This window comes from Eulemur rufifrons, chromosome 1 (genome assembly GCF_041146395.1).
Source record: "Eulemur rufifrons isolate Redbay chromosome 1, OSU_ERuf_1, whole genome shotgun sequence".
Classification (NCBI taxonomy): Eukaryota; Metazoa; Chordata; class Mammalia; order Primates; family Lemuridae; genus Eulemur; species Eulemur rufifrons.
The window spans coordinates 35,892,277-35,907,487 of NC_090983.1; the positions used below are offsets into that span (position 1 = coordinate 35,892,277).

The window sequence follows — 15,211 nt, forward strand, 5'->3', positions numbered from 1 at the left end:
TGAAGCAAGAAAGCAAAGCCTCACCTGGTTCAACCTTAACTGGGAACACATGGGTCAGATGATGCTCTGTCAGTGTTTGCCAAGGACCATGAAGGTGCTGCCAGTGTTGATTTTAGGATTACAAATAAATTTTGGTGAGTAGACAAATTTGCAAATATGGAATCCATCAATAATGAGTACCAACTGTATATTTGTATACACATACACACATATGGGATTTTTTCTTACATGTACTTTGACCTAAAAATCTTAAGTTTGCAGATTAAAAGATTACTGTATGACAACCAGCTGTGAAGAAAGCTATGTTTTTCTAGACACTTATCTTCAACATGGGCAGATTAATAATATATAATTGTTTCCCTCTGTAACTGCATCATGACAAAACAGCTAGAGATATTCTTACACAATTTGAAGGGTAGGTCTGGGTGGTATGATAAAATACAGGCTGTGGGATTTAAATAAATTGTTTGTGGGATTTAGGGAGCAGCCCAAAGACAAGTTTAAAAGTTCTTCAGAGCAGCTGTCACAGACACAGTGAGGGGCCAGGTGACAGCTAGTTGGGAGAAACCTGTCATATATACTAAGATACTATGGGTAGAAAATGCTTAAAATATGAGACCCAAACTGAGAGTCACAAGGGCAAATAAATGTCTGCAATTTCAGGAGTTGATTGGGCTTTAGTTTTTTTTTTTTTTTCCTTTCACATGGAAACTCCTAAGTAGCTTGCAGTGAGTAAAAGAAATTTATTTATAAATGGATAATGATTCAACTGAATAAGGCAGTCAGCTAAGTAAGAAATAAAAATTCTCATTAGAAAAATCCACCTGGGGCCGCGCATTGGCTCACGCCTGTAATCCTAGCACTCTGAGAGGCCGAGGCGGGTGGATCGCTCTAGGTCAGGAGTTCGAGACCAGCCTGTGCAAGAGCGAGACCCCCGTCTCTACTAAAAATAGAAAGCAATTAGCTGGCCAACTAAAAATATATATGGAAAAAATTAGCCAGGCATGGTGGCGCATGTCTGTAGTCCCAGCTACTAGGGAGGCTGAGGCAGGAGGATCGCTTGAGCCCAGGAGTTTGAGGTTGCTGTGAGCTAGGCTAACGCCACCGCACTCTAGTCCAGGCAACAGAGTGAGACTCTGTCTCAAAGAAAAAAGAAAAAAAGAAAAATCCACTTGGGTTGAAATGAAATACACCCAAGTGTCAAGTCTTATATTGTAGCTAATACCTGTAAAATGCCTTATGAATCCCCTTATGACAATCTGGATTCCACAGTTACGTGAGAGAAATAGAGAAAACTTCATCCTCATAAGCTCATTCATACAATTTGTGTTTTGACCTGAGAAACCTAAGAAAGAGCTCCGAGCAATGGGGTGTCAAGTCCTATCACCTCAAGGATTGCTATTACTACTACTAGAAAAATGAATTTAATTAAATTCTAAAACATCTTTCTGATCAGTTTGTTCTTATGTGCAAAGATTAATTTGCTTCAAAATCTTGGTGAGGTTCAACAATTTGTATGCTTAACATTCTAGGAATTGGGCTGACTCTAGAAAGAATAGGAGTATGTTGTAGTTACAAAGGAATAAAACTATGTTTTAAAACAGCATAATAAACATAGTATCTCTTTTCAAAGTCTCCTAAAATGGGAAGGTGCTCTAGTTATATTGCTGCTGCTAAAAATTCCTTCAGAATTTTTTGAGACTGGCTTTCAACTAATGAAGCACATGATTTTGAGTATCAGTGGTGGTAATCCTCTCCTTTGAAAGTATATCTGATTTGTTGTTATTGTAAGCACCAAAATCATTCCTGGGTAAGTATAGTGGAGAGGTAAAGAAGAGTTGTATAATATGCTTTTTGTCAGAGTAAGTGAAAACTGTTTTTCTCATTTAGTTTCTAAACTGGTTCTCAAGTTAGTTATGAGACCTCTAAAAAATGTTTTGAGCAATCACAGCACTGCTGACAAAAATAAAATCTATTTGGGCAACAGAAATTCACAGACATAACCTTACTCTGAGAATACCATAGTAGGCTCAAATATATGTTAAGTATAACAGCCTTGACTTAAAGAGGTATTATGCATTTTCTTGCAGATGTGGCTAAAGCCCTGTAAGAGGACAGATATACCGAAACGACCAAGTTATGTTGCCCCACTGTATAAGACAAGTGAGCGGAGAGGAACATTATCCACCACGGGCCACTCTACGAATTTCGTGATGGCCATGACTCTTCCCTCTGACCAACCCAAGGAGCACTGGATTGGACGGGGTGTAGCACTGTTATGTCAACTTAATTCATAACCAGACGACATCATTTCCTCGTTCCTATTTCTTGTTAGATGGTTGAGAACAAAGTATATTTTACTGTTTAAACAATTTTTTTGGTTTAAATAAATTTGACTAAAGTTATACTTAATTATGAATTTACTTATACACAAATGCAGATAATTTTAAATGATCCATACTTCAATGTAAGAAAATGTTCTGAAATAAAGACTAAAGAAAACACATTGATATATTTGCCGTTTTTGAATAACTTTATTTTGGGAGAGTTCCATAGCATTAGGAACATACATAAAATGACACACCACTGTTGACAATGAAAAAAAAAAAAACCAGCATTTGATCATTTCCAGCTTTATAAATTTTTAAAAAATGATTCAGTTACAACAAAAAAAAGTTTAGATATTTTAGCAAGTATTACCTTGCAGGACCATAATCACATTTAAGCCACTGACTTAATGGAAAAAATTCACACTGCATCTAGTTACTATAGTATTTCTAAGCATAATCACAGCTGATTGAATGCAATGTGATATACACCAAAATTCATATGGATGTCACACAGTGACAGCATTGTACAAGTAACATTAATGATCTCCAACAAACACATGTTAAATTAGACTGGTCAAGCTAAATGGAATGTTGGAGCCAAACAGAAATGTAGTGGAATTCAGATTGTCTAGTAAGACTTGAAACTATATATTAGAATGATGTGAAAACTAAATACTTACTGGTGGAACCCTAAATTACTAGCAGCAACTATTACAGTCCTCTTAAAAGATTTTAAAAATCTAGCAAATAAAGATACCATTTTTGAGAGAATATAAAACTTTATATACTTCAGCATAACCCACTTGCTTTAAATCAGGCATTTATTTTAAAACTGGGAGTATATTCCAGCTGTTGCTTTTATAAAAGTTTTTAAATGAAGCAGATTTAATGCTGGAATGCAAAATTCTCCTTGGGTATAGAAACCAAAAATGAACTACAAATACATCTTGGTTCAGAAATCAAGATATTTGAATCACTTAAAATTGGCAGTACTAAATAAAACATCAGCACCTTTTAGCTAGGTTGCTTGTAGGGCCAAGCAATGAGATGAGACTGTCCTAATGCAGTGCCCACTGCTGAAAAAATCTATGTATAAAACTGCTACTTATTACATGGAGGCCATGGAGAAAGTCAGAAATAATTTTTCAAATTCAAGCATAAATTAAAGAAATAACAACACCTAGGCTCCCATGCTTAGAGCATAAAGAAGAAACACTGGCAATAATCTATTAATACCTGGATGCATATGCTGCTCTTGAAGTTCTGTTTTGTTTTGTTTTAAAGTTCATAGAGTAAGAGGAAAGGAACAGGATAAAAGAGGAGGACTAAATGAAGTATTTTAAATGGAATGGAAAAGAGTTTGGCTCTTATATATTTGAACAAGATTTTTAAAGCAGCTACATTGGTTGCCAAGCAGATTAAAACAAAGCCAGCTGCACAAAGTTCAAATACAGTTTACCTGGCATAAGTGAAGACCACATGGCACAAGATGTAAACAGAAAGCTACATGCATATGAATAGTATTACAAATTATTAAGTCAAAATTCAGGATAAACATGGCTTGCACTTCTCACAAATCATTCATAACTATGGTAGGAAAACAGGGCACCTAAGAAAGAGACTAATTCCTATCAGGCACCAACAGCATATCTTGGCACAAAATGATCAAGTGATTTCAGCTTAGTTATTTAAACATATCTTCCAAGTCACTTGGTACCATGGTAGCCACAGTATCAATGGAGTTTATTCTAGTAATCGTTTTAAACAACACATCATGTACAGATTATAGACATGGTAAACTTGGATTTTCTGCCTTACAACCTTACTGCCAGCCACAGGATGTGCTCTTGGTTCTAATGCCAAACTGGTAAAGCAATGAACATTTGGAACTTAAATTTCCCAATTAACTAGTTGGTACTATTAAAGTAAGCAAATCAACTATTTAGACCACGTTTAGGTTCATTTCTTTGATATTTTCTAGAGGGTTACAATTTTTAAAAAAAGACATATGACCACATGCTCTGACCCCTTGCCCTCCCCCCCCAAAACCCTAAACAAAAGTTAAAAAAAAAAAAAAGAAAAAAACCCCAAACACCAAGTATTATAATAATACAAAGAACCATTATGCATCTTTCATTAAACTGAAGCTCACACAAACATACAATCACAAATTTCAGTAGTTTAGGCTGCAAGTTTAAACACTATGCAAATATATACAAAAATAGTAACTCTAGATTCAAGAATAAGGGCTTTTCCCAATGCTAAATTCATATTCTAATGCAGCCTGAGCTTTCCTCTAGTTCCTCTAGTCTACTTTATGCAGTTTCAAAGTTGTGTCAAGTTGATCCCTATCACCGTATGTATATATGTAGGGGGACTGAAGGGTACTATAATACAGTTCATTCTCAGCACACACAAAAAAGTCTGCCCAAAGTCCATTTAAAATACTTTTAAGGTTTAAATGATTTTTTGGTTCAATTTCTATTTCTGCATAGCCACAGAAGTTTCTACTAATAAAGAGGCTACTTTAGTGTTTTATATGATTATTTTTTAAAAAGTCTTAATTAAACCTATATCAACATTAGTTCATGGAGTCCCATTTTCTCCTCTCTTTATCACAAGTTTTATATTTTTAGAAGACCCTTCACACAGGGAAATCAGTACTGAGCACCAGTCTTTTGTGACTAGGCTCAAACCTATGGAACTTGTAAGTAGTGCAAGCCACGGACTTTCTTTGAGCAATGTGCATACAGTACAAGGAACAGATGCAAAGCTGCGTGGTACATTCTCGTAATCAACAGTGATTACTGGGAATGGTCAAAACCGGATGTCAAACACAATCTTGTCTTCATAGAGGGCAATCACCAGCATGATGGCAAATCCAAACAGCAGTCCTAAATTCTGAAGAATGAACTGCCCCACTGGACAAAAGCCATGTTCTTCATTGTCACCATCACCATGCAACATTTCTGGAAGCTGAAACAAAATAATCATTTTATTGAATACAATGCTACCTGTAAGACATATTTTAGTCAAATACTAAAGAAATTTTATGCTTTGGCTGCTTATTAAGTAAATACTAACTCTATTCCCTCCTCACCATCCCTGTGAACAAATACTTGAAATACATGCATTAGTCATTTTCCAGTTACCATCCACTGATCCTACTAATTCTAACATTTTAGTTTATGTTTAAATAGAGGACAACTTACTATTACCGATAAAGCTCTCAGAAAAGATCACCATAATTCCCACATTTATCAATGTATCTTAAAAACTCACTGAAAAAGGAAGATTCTTTGGGGAAATAAACCTAATTCAAAATTGTATCACTTCTTTACCCTTTTCCATTTGAAATTCTCATTTCTCACTGTGCATGACAGCAGAGATATTTGAAGACAACTCCAAATTGGCATCTCTATACCGTTAAGCCAGTATTTTCTTTCCAATAACAGACATAGAAAATAATCTATCAAAGCTATTCAGAATAACTAGGGCCAAGTCGTGCACGCTGCCCTCATGGTGTACTCTATTCTCTTAATATTGATAAAATTTAAAAAATTTGAAAATTGTATCTTTAAAGGCACAATGTTTTGAAAAGTTTATACTATTACATTTAAGAATAGATAGATTCAAAGTATAAAAATTAAATATTTAATTTATCTAATACATAGGATTTGTGAAAGAAATGCATTTCCATTATTATAAAGCATAAATTCCTTCCATGCAAACCTAATCAAAACTGTGAAAGAATTGCTACTTCCAATGTTTATTTTCACCTTTCTGCAAACATAATTCAAGTCTGCAATCAATATCTACATAAAGATGATACTGATATGCTACTCTGTTAGACACTTAAGTTTTACTCTAAACAATTATCTTGGTGCTTTTGGGTACAGGAAAGAGAAATGTAGTGTTAAGTTACAGATTTCTTAATTCATAATTCTTCCTGCCTGGGAAGAAATATTATTATTCATTATTAAATAATGAGTACAGTTAATCCAACCATCATGTTCTGACAGTGCTACAGTATATTTAACAATTTCCTGAGGGTCCTATTTAAGAATTTCGTCATGCTAGTCATAGTCATATATTCTGTTTAAAAATCTATGGAACTGGTGTATAATGGCTAATAAAGGCTATTTTCTTGTCCAAACGTTTTACTAAATTACTTTATCAAATCAACTAATGGTCTAAGATAAGGGTTGGCAAGATATGATGAATCTGGCCATGCCTATTCATTTACTCATTATCTAATGCTGCTTTTGTGCTACAACAGCAGAGTTGAGTAGCAGTGAAAGAAACCACTACAATGACAGAACTGAGTAATTGTGGCAGAGACTATATGGTCCACAAAGCCTAAAACATTTACTACATGGCCCTTTACAGATAGTTTGTCAACCTCTGGATTACAACTAAAACTGGTAACTTCCTACATATGGTTCTAGTGAGAAGACTATTTTACTATATCTTCTCTCCCCCCTACCCCCATGTTTTTATTGTTATAAAGATTCTCCATTCTGGCATTCAATATTTAAGCATAAACAATATATAGGATGCTTCACAGAAATAGTCTCTCTAAATATGTATACATACCAATGAGAATAGGCCCTATGGCTTTGCCACATTCAATTCTATCCTGAATGCCAATACCCATAGTGTTCATCATAACCACGGCTAAGAACCAACGATACCTACTGATATGGCCATACTTATTAAGAAAACAAAAACGGGCTAGGCATGGTGGCTCACGCCTGTAATCCTAGCACTTTGGGAGGCTGAAGTGGGAGGATCACATAAAGCCAGGATTTCAAGACCAGCCTGGGCAATAGCGAGTTGCCCATCTCTACAAAAAAAAAAAAAAACCCAAAATCTTAGCGGGGCATAATGGCATGCACCCATAGTCCCAGATACTTGAGAGGCTGAGGCAGGAGGATTGCTCGAACCTAGGAGTCTGAGGTTGCAGTGAGCTATGATGATGCTACCGCACTCTAGCCCAGGTGACAGAGTAAGACCCTGTCTCAAAAAAATAAAAAAATAAATTAAAAAAACCATATAAAAATGCTTCCATACCGGTTGAAAACAGCACTGGCCAAAGTCTCCTAAACCAGATATTTCCACCTGTATATCCTAAAAGTAACTCAAAACTAAAACTTCTGGTATTGCTGATATCTCACTGAATGACTTTAAAGCAATAAAAATCTTTTTCCCTATAGCCAAAGTGGTCTTTGTACAACAAAAATGTGATCATGTCATTCTACTGCTTAAACCTTTTAATGGCTCCCCAAAGTTCACAAGATAAACTCTAAACTTTTTCTTATGACATTTTTGTTGTGTGACTATTATGATGTGGCCAACATCTACCTGATGACAATATGGACATAATTTTTTAATTCATTATTTTTCTACTTAGCATTAGAAAATACATAATTTTGGTGTTACTAAAATCTTAAAAAAATATACGTGGGATAGTTTATTCCCTTTTTCTTGAACATTTAGACTGTTGCTAGTATAATTGTGACATTATAATGGCTACTGCAAAGAACACATTAGGAAGGTTTTATTTTTGTTTGCTTGTTTTATCAGTAGTAGTCATTTTAGGTTATTTCCTCAGAATACAATCCCAGGAGTTAGACTTACTGGTCAAAGGAATGACGCTCGTAATCGTCTGGCTTCCTCATACACCTTTTCCTCTTGTCTTTAATAAACTCCATCCTTTAAGACTCAGCTCAGATTTCCTATTGCAGAAAAACTTCCCTAATTCTATGTCCCAATTTTTAAGCTAGCCCCTCTGGAGTTCCACAAACGTTAACACATATCATATCCACTGTATCATAACACATATCAAAATATTTCATTTAATGGCTACTTTTCTTCTTCATTAAACTATAAATCCTTACCATAAAGACTCTTTTACATCTCTAGCTTCCTAGTATAAAAATTAGTTCATTCATTCTTCATTCGATACTACTTGTGAACTACATTTCCAGTAGTACATGAAATAAGAAAAAAATGCCTGTCCTCCCACAGCTAACATCCTAGTGGGAAAGAAAAAGAACTCAGTAAACAAATAAATGTTTGGTATGTTACTTAATAGATTGAGATAAAAGTACAAAGGAGAAAAAGGTAAATAAAGCAGGGATAGAGGATGTGAAATGTTGGGGAGGGGGACTGAAATTTTAGATAGGATGCCTCATAAGAAGGAAGCGAAGGAGCCAGCTGTGAGAATGTCTGCAGGAAAAGCATTGCACATGCAGTGGCCAGGAAGAGCCACAGCCCAAGGCATGGCTCATGGGACAGAGTGGGAGGAGATAGGTAAGGATAGGAAAATTAAGAGGAGAAGAGAGTGGAAATGCTTGGTGATGACCCAAAATCCTGTAAGTCAAAGTAAAAACACTGGAGCTTTTACTCTAAATAAGATGGAAAACCACTGAAGGGTTTGAAGCATACAAGTGCATGATCTGGTCTGTGACTTACAAGGCTCACTCTGGCTGAGGTGCTCATATAGGGCTGGAGGGCAGGGCAAGGGCAGACGCGGGAGAGCAGTTAAAAAGAGAAAGAAGATGGTGGCTTAGGGGAGGGTGATGGAGGCACAGGGGTTAGGAATAGAGGCCTCAGGACTTACTGACAAGCCAGATGTGGGGAGGGCAGAAAAAGTGGAGTCAAAGGATGACACCCAGGCTTTTTGTCTGAGCAACTAGAAGAATGGAGTTAACCATTTATGAGACGGAGAATTCTACAGGAAGTGCTGGTGCAAGAAGTGAGGTTGGCAAATATCAAGGGCTGAGTTGTGAACATGTTAAGTTTGCAATGCCTTTTAGACACTCAAGTAAACAGGTAGATTAGTCTGGGGTTAAAGGAAAGGTCTAGGCTAAAGATATACATTTGAGAATCATTAGCCAACAAATATTTAAAACCATCAAATTAGATGAAATTACTTAGGTCCTTTGCTAACATTTAGAGGTAGGGGAGAAGAGGATGATCCAGTAAAGGGATTGAGAAAGAAAGGGCAGAAAGGTGGGGGAAGGGCCAGGAGACTGTGATGTCACAGAAGCCTTCTGATAAAAAAGCATTTCAAAGAGGAGAGAATGATCAACTGTCAAATGCTGCTGTTGTGACAAGAAAAATGGAAATGACCAGTGGTCTTAGCAATGGCGTGATCAATGGTAAATTTGACAAAAGCAGTTCTGCCAGAGCAGTCAGTGAGAAAATCTGGTGAGGTCAGACTCAAAAAAGAGGAATATTAAAAAATAAATGATGTGGGAGGATGAGCAGGAGGATCGCTTGAGCCCAGGAGTTCAAGGTTGCAGTGAGCTGTGATCCTGCCACTGCACTCCAGCCTGGGCACCAGAGGGAGACCCTGTTGATCAATCAATCAATCAATCAATATGGTGATTTGCTTAAAGAGAGTAGCAATATGGTGATAGCTAAAGCGGAACTTGGAGCTAAGAGAGATCTCTCTCCCCAACTTTTTTAAGAAGCAAGAAATAATATGGGGTTTATATGTCGGTAGGAATGATCCAGCAGAGGGAAAAAATGATGCAAGAAAGAGAGAGGAGAATTTAAGGGCGTTAGCAAGAGGGGATAAGTTCCAGTGAAGAGTGTGAAGGAGGCAGCCTTAGGAACATGGAAGTTTCTTCATAGTAACAGGAAAGACAGTAAATGGGCAAAGATACAGCAAGGTACGTCGAAGTGGTGATGGGAAATTGTGGAAGGTGTCTTGATGGCTTCAGTGTTCCCCATGAAATAGGAAACAAGGTTATCAGCTGAGGATAAGAATAGGAAATGAGGTTTTAGAGGTCAGGGTGGGGGTAGGGGGGTGGTTACCTACCCCATAGGGAACAGAATATAAATACTTTTTATTTACATTTTTTTAAACTTTCTATAATAAATGGGCATTAATTCTGTGATTAAAAATGTAGACTTTTTAATTCTGAAATGAGACTATGTGATAATCTTAACAGGAAAAAAAATAAATGTACTATCTAGTTAGAAAAACCAAAACCAAAAGCCAACTAAATTGCTAGCTCTGTAAATACACTAACATATTTGGATATTAGGGTAAAATTAAAATAAAACTATTAGTATTTAGAGTTAATTTAAGCTAAATTTAAAAATAAAAAAATTACATAAATCCCATGGATTATTCATCATTTCCTGCAGAAGACTGGCTTACCTAATAGATGCAGTATTTCCTTCTTGTTTGCCATAAAGCTTAAAAAATTATTTTGTTAACAACAATAGAATACTTCAACTCCAATATTATAAAATCCTCAAAGTAGTATAATAATTCTGTAATTTATCTCTTTACTATTGATGATTATTTAATAATAATATCATTTGGTCAGAAATTTTCAGCATCTCAACTAGGTTCCATAAAAGAAATCCTCCTACTTAAATGTCTTTCCCCAATAGATTATTTAGGATATCACATCTTTAAAATGAGTTATATTTTTAAAAACAGTCAGCTTCAAACCACTTCCAAGGAGTTCTTCCATTTTTGGAAGTTGCATTCTATTTTCAGGTTTAGTACAACAATAAAAAAAAAAAATACAAAATCTTACCATATCCACCAAGGCTACATAGAGGAACATGCCTGCAGTAATTGCAAAGATCCAAAGTGTGATGTTGTTGGCGTACTGACCCACAGCTGTGCCTATGAGCATGCCTATATAAGCCATCATGGCAGAGAGCAGGTTGTATACAATGGCTTGCTTTACAGTCATGCCTGCTTTAAGAAGAACTGCAAAATCACCTGCAATTAAGACATAATGGTAAAGTTTTAAAACCACAGGATTTTAAACACAAATCTGAAAGGAGAAAATCAATAAAAAACAAAATTAAAACTAGCATAAAAAGATACACCTTTAATAATGGATATTTTATTACCTAACATTTTTTTTACTTATTAAACCACAATACATGCAAAAACAGATGAATTTCAAAGGCATGAAACTGAAAGAAGACAGTCTGAAAGTTATAAATACATTCTCAAACAGACTAGCGATGAAGAACCACCAGCGGTTGCCAGGGGACAGAGACGGTGGAGAGGTGTGACTATAAAGGAGCAGCCCGGGGCAGAGGCGGTTGGGGTGAATGAACTTTGGTATCCTGAGGGTGGTGGTGGGGGTTACATAATCTATATAAATATTAAAATTCAAAGAACTATATATACTACAAAAGTCAGTTTTACTGTATGATAACTTAAAATGTAAATTTTAAAAAATCAGGAAAAAACAAAAAGAAACAAAAAGCATAGTCATTGTTCTTTTTGTAAATAACAATTAACAGCGCTCTGCTCTCATTTCTACCCTTTCTTCAAAGGGAAATAGCCTAAGTAAGAACAGAGGTAAAGGTGCTTTTAGCATACCTTATATTATGTTCATATTTTTTCCCCAGAAAAAAAAAAAACTTAAACTTTAATTCTGAAAATCCTAAAATTGTAAGGAGAATAAAGAGCTTTTCCCACCACCTTTCCATGCCGCCATAATGGTGCACATAAATAGCCTAGATGATGCTCTCAAGAGCATTAACAATGCTGGTCAGCAGTGGTGGCTCATGCCTGTAATCCTACCACTCTGGGAGCCCTAGGTGGGAGGAATGCTTGAGCTCAGGAGTTTGAGAGTAGCTTGATCAAGAGTGAGACCCCCCCCCCCATCAAAAAGAAAGAAAAAGCCTGTAGTCCCAGCTACTGAGGAGGCTGAGGCAGAGGACCACTTAGCGCCCAGGAGTTGGAGGTTGTAGTGAGCTACAATGATGCCACTGCACTCTACCCAGGTTGGCAGAGTGAGACTCTCTCAACAAAAACAAACAAGGCAACTGAACACCCCTCCTCACAACCCCCCTACACACAAAAGAGCATCAACAGTACTGAAAATAAAGCAAACACCAGGTTCTTACTTAAAATGCTGAAAACAGAGCAAACATCAGGTCTGTGATCATGTAAAACAGATTCCATCCATGATCAGAGACCTGACATACAGGCGGGAAAACATACAGGAGGGAAAATTTTGGGATTCTTTTTCTAGGGGTGTAACATCCTAGGGGAGAAAGGGGAGAGTGGAGGAGGGGGCAGGGAAGGATCTCGCTCATCTGTCTAAAGCTGGAACATTAGGGAAAAAACAATTATTACTTAGAGGGATGTTGGTAGAAGGGCAAAATGCTGCTAGAGATAATAGTCCAAAGGGTCAAAAGCAATAGCTTTACCCACTCTAATTGTTTTAGTTACTAAATGTACAAGCATTAATAAATAAATTATTGAACTCTTAGTATGTGCAAGGTGCTATATAGAATACTAACTGGGTTTGTTTCTTTCCATTAAGAAACGATCCTAACATCTACATATCTAAAAACACATGATCTATTCTTCTGTAACTCTCATGGTTACAAGGTCCTAGTCTATAACAGGTAAGCAAAAGTTAAGAACAAAGAAATTAGTTCAAGGCATTATTTTTCCATGTTCCAACAAATTGCTAAAAACTACATAATGCAACATTATTTTGGAAAATTAAGATAATGCACCTAAGGAGATTATCTACCAATGGCTTCTAAATCGCCATTCTCCAGATTCTGCCTAACCCTATTCTCCTTATATCTTTTCCCGTCTGATCCTAAATACTGTAATTCTCCTGCTGCGACTTGGATTTGATATCAGCTTTTATCTCTTCTCTCCTCTGGAGTTTTGTTTAATTTCCTCTGGTCTTTTCATCTCAGCTTTCTCTAAGGAGAGAGTTCCCTAACAAATTTCTCCTCCTTATTTTCAATAATTCACCCACCAACTGTGCTAAAGGGGCAATTTCATTTAGCAGGAGGTTAGGTAATACAAAATGAAACTACAGAAGTGTCTTTTAGGTTATACAATACATAGCTTCCTTTTACAATTTCATTATAAAAAGTGGTTTAAAAAGGAGCATTATTTAATACTCAATGTACCTATGACTCAATTTGTCATAGGTACAAATTACATGAACTTTGTTGCCTTCTCTGGTATTACTGGATAGCAAAATGATTTAGTTCACTTCTGAGTAACAACCAAATAGCATTAACTAAGATTCAAGATGAACTACTTTTATTTAATACTTTTAAGTATTGAAAAGTGCCTTTGTTGTCTTCATGGGTCATAAAAAAAAAAAAAGAATTCGGGGGGTGGGGGGTAAGGGCAATATACGTAACCTAAACTTTTGTACCCCCACATTATGCTGAAATAAGAATCAAAAAAAATAATAAAAAAAAAGAATTGAGACATAACTTGGTTTTTTTGGATGTAGAGTTCTATGAATTACGATAAATACACGTACCATGTAACCATAAATTTTCTTAGGTCCCTTACCCCTAGGCAACCAATGATCTGCTTTCTGTCCCTACAGTCTTGCCTCTTTCAGAATATCACATAAATGGAATTATACAGTATGTAGTCTTTTTTTCCTCCAGACTTTTTTTCAGTTAGCATAATGCATGTAAGATTCATCCATGTCTATATATATGTTGGAAAATTATTTTATTGGTCAGTAATATTCCACAGATGAACCATAGTTTATCCATCACCAGCTAAGGAAATTTAGGTTGTTTCCAGTTTTTGACAATTATGAAGAAAGCCACTATACATATTCATAAATAGGCTTTTGTGTCAATGTAAGTTTTTATTTCTCTTGGGTAGATACCTACAAGTGGGACTGCTGGGTCATATAGTAAGTGTATTTCTAACTTTATAAGACATTGTATTCCCACCACCAATGTGTGTGAGTTCAGTTGTTCCACATCCTTGCCAGCCCATGATGACAAATCCAGTATCTGCAATTCCATTTATTTATTTGCCATCTGTATACCTGCTGTGGTGAAATGTCTGTTCTTTTGCCTACTTTTTTTTTTTGTTGTTGTTGTTGATTTTCCTATTATTGAATTGAGAGGTCTTTAAATATTCTGGTCTTAAAAGTCCTTTGCCAGATATGTATTTTCCAAATATTTTGCCCCAGTCTATGGCTTGCCTTTTTATTCTCGTAACAGTGTCTTTTGTGAAGAGTTTTTAATTTGTATGAAGTCCATTTTATTATTATTTTTTCCTTAATGGATTAAGCTTTTAGTGTTGTATCTAACAGTTTGCCTACCCAAGGACACAAAGATAGTCCCCTATGTTTTTTTTATAAAAGTTGTGTACTTTCAATTCTCCATTTAGATCAATGATCTATTATATTACATGAGGAGTCTATGCTCTGTTTCATTGATTTATGTGTCTGTTCTTTCACCAACTGTTTTGATTACTGTGGCTTTACACTAAGTCTTTTTTTTTGGGCGGGGGGAGGTTAAATTTCAATAGATTTAGGGGAATAAGTGGTTTTTGGTTACATGGATAAATTGTATAGTGGTGACGTCTTGGCTTTTAGTGTACTTGTCACCCAAACAGTGTACACTGTACCCAGTAGGTTTTTCTCTCCCTCACCCACCTCCCACTCACTCTGCTTCCGGGTCTCCAATGTCCACTGTACTACTCTGTATGCCCCTGTGTACTGTAGCTTAGCTCCCACTTGTAAATGAAAACATGCAGTATTTGGGTTTCCATTCTTGAATTATATAGTAAGTCTTAAAATCAACAACAAAGTCCTTTTCCAAAATTCTTCTGGCTATTCAAGTTCTTTTCCCTTTCCATATACAATTTTTAGAAAGCTTGTTCATCTCTGTAAAAAAGCCCACTGGATTTATGATTGAGAAAACACTGTATACACAGAATTAACATCTTACAATAGTGAGTCTTCTGGTCCCTGAACTAGATATATCTCTTCATTTAAGTCTCCTCTAATTTCTTTTGTTGGTAATTTGTAGTTTTCAGCATACAGTTTCTATACATATTGTTAGATTTAAGCTAAGTATTTCATGCTTCTGGTGCT

General features: G+C 36.0%; 2 protein-coding genes across 3 annotated transcripts in view; one reads left to right on the forward strand and one right to left on the reverse strand.

The window, feature by feature from the left end:
• DNAH7 (dynein axonemal heavy chain 7) overlaps positions 1-2,509 on the forward strand; it is a 238,249-nt gene extending 235,740 nt beyond the window's left edge. Inside the window, exon 64 of the mRNA XM_069469091.1 lies at positions 2,091-2,509. Within this exon, the coding sequence (XP_069325192.1) occupies positions 2,091-2,297 (207 nt within the window). The 3' untranslated portion in view covers positions 2,298-2,509. The remainder of the gene's footprint in view (positions 1-2,090) is intronic.
• Positions 2,510-2,514: 5 nt separating this feature from the next.
• The window catches only part of SLC39A10 (solute carrier family 39 member 10), a 63,438-nt gene continuing 50,741 nt past the window's right edge, over positions 2,515-15,211 (reverse strand). For both annotated transcript variants that reach the window (XM_069469110.1, XM_069469102.1), the window contains exons 9-10: positions 10,895-11,085; positions 2,515-5,306 (exon numbers count right to left, since the gene is read on the reverse strand). In XM_069469110.1, the coding sequence (XP_069325211.1) occupies positions 5,148-5,306; positions 10,895-11,085 (350 nt within the window). In that variant the 3' untranslated portion in view covers positions 2,515-5,147. The remainder of the gene's footprint in view (positions 5,307-10,894; positions 11,086-15,211) is intronic.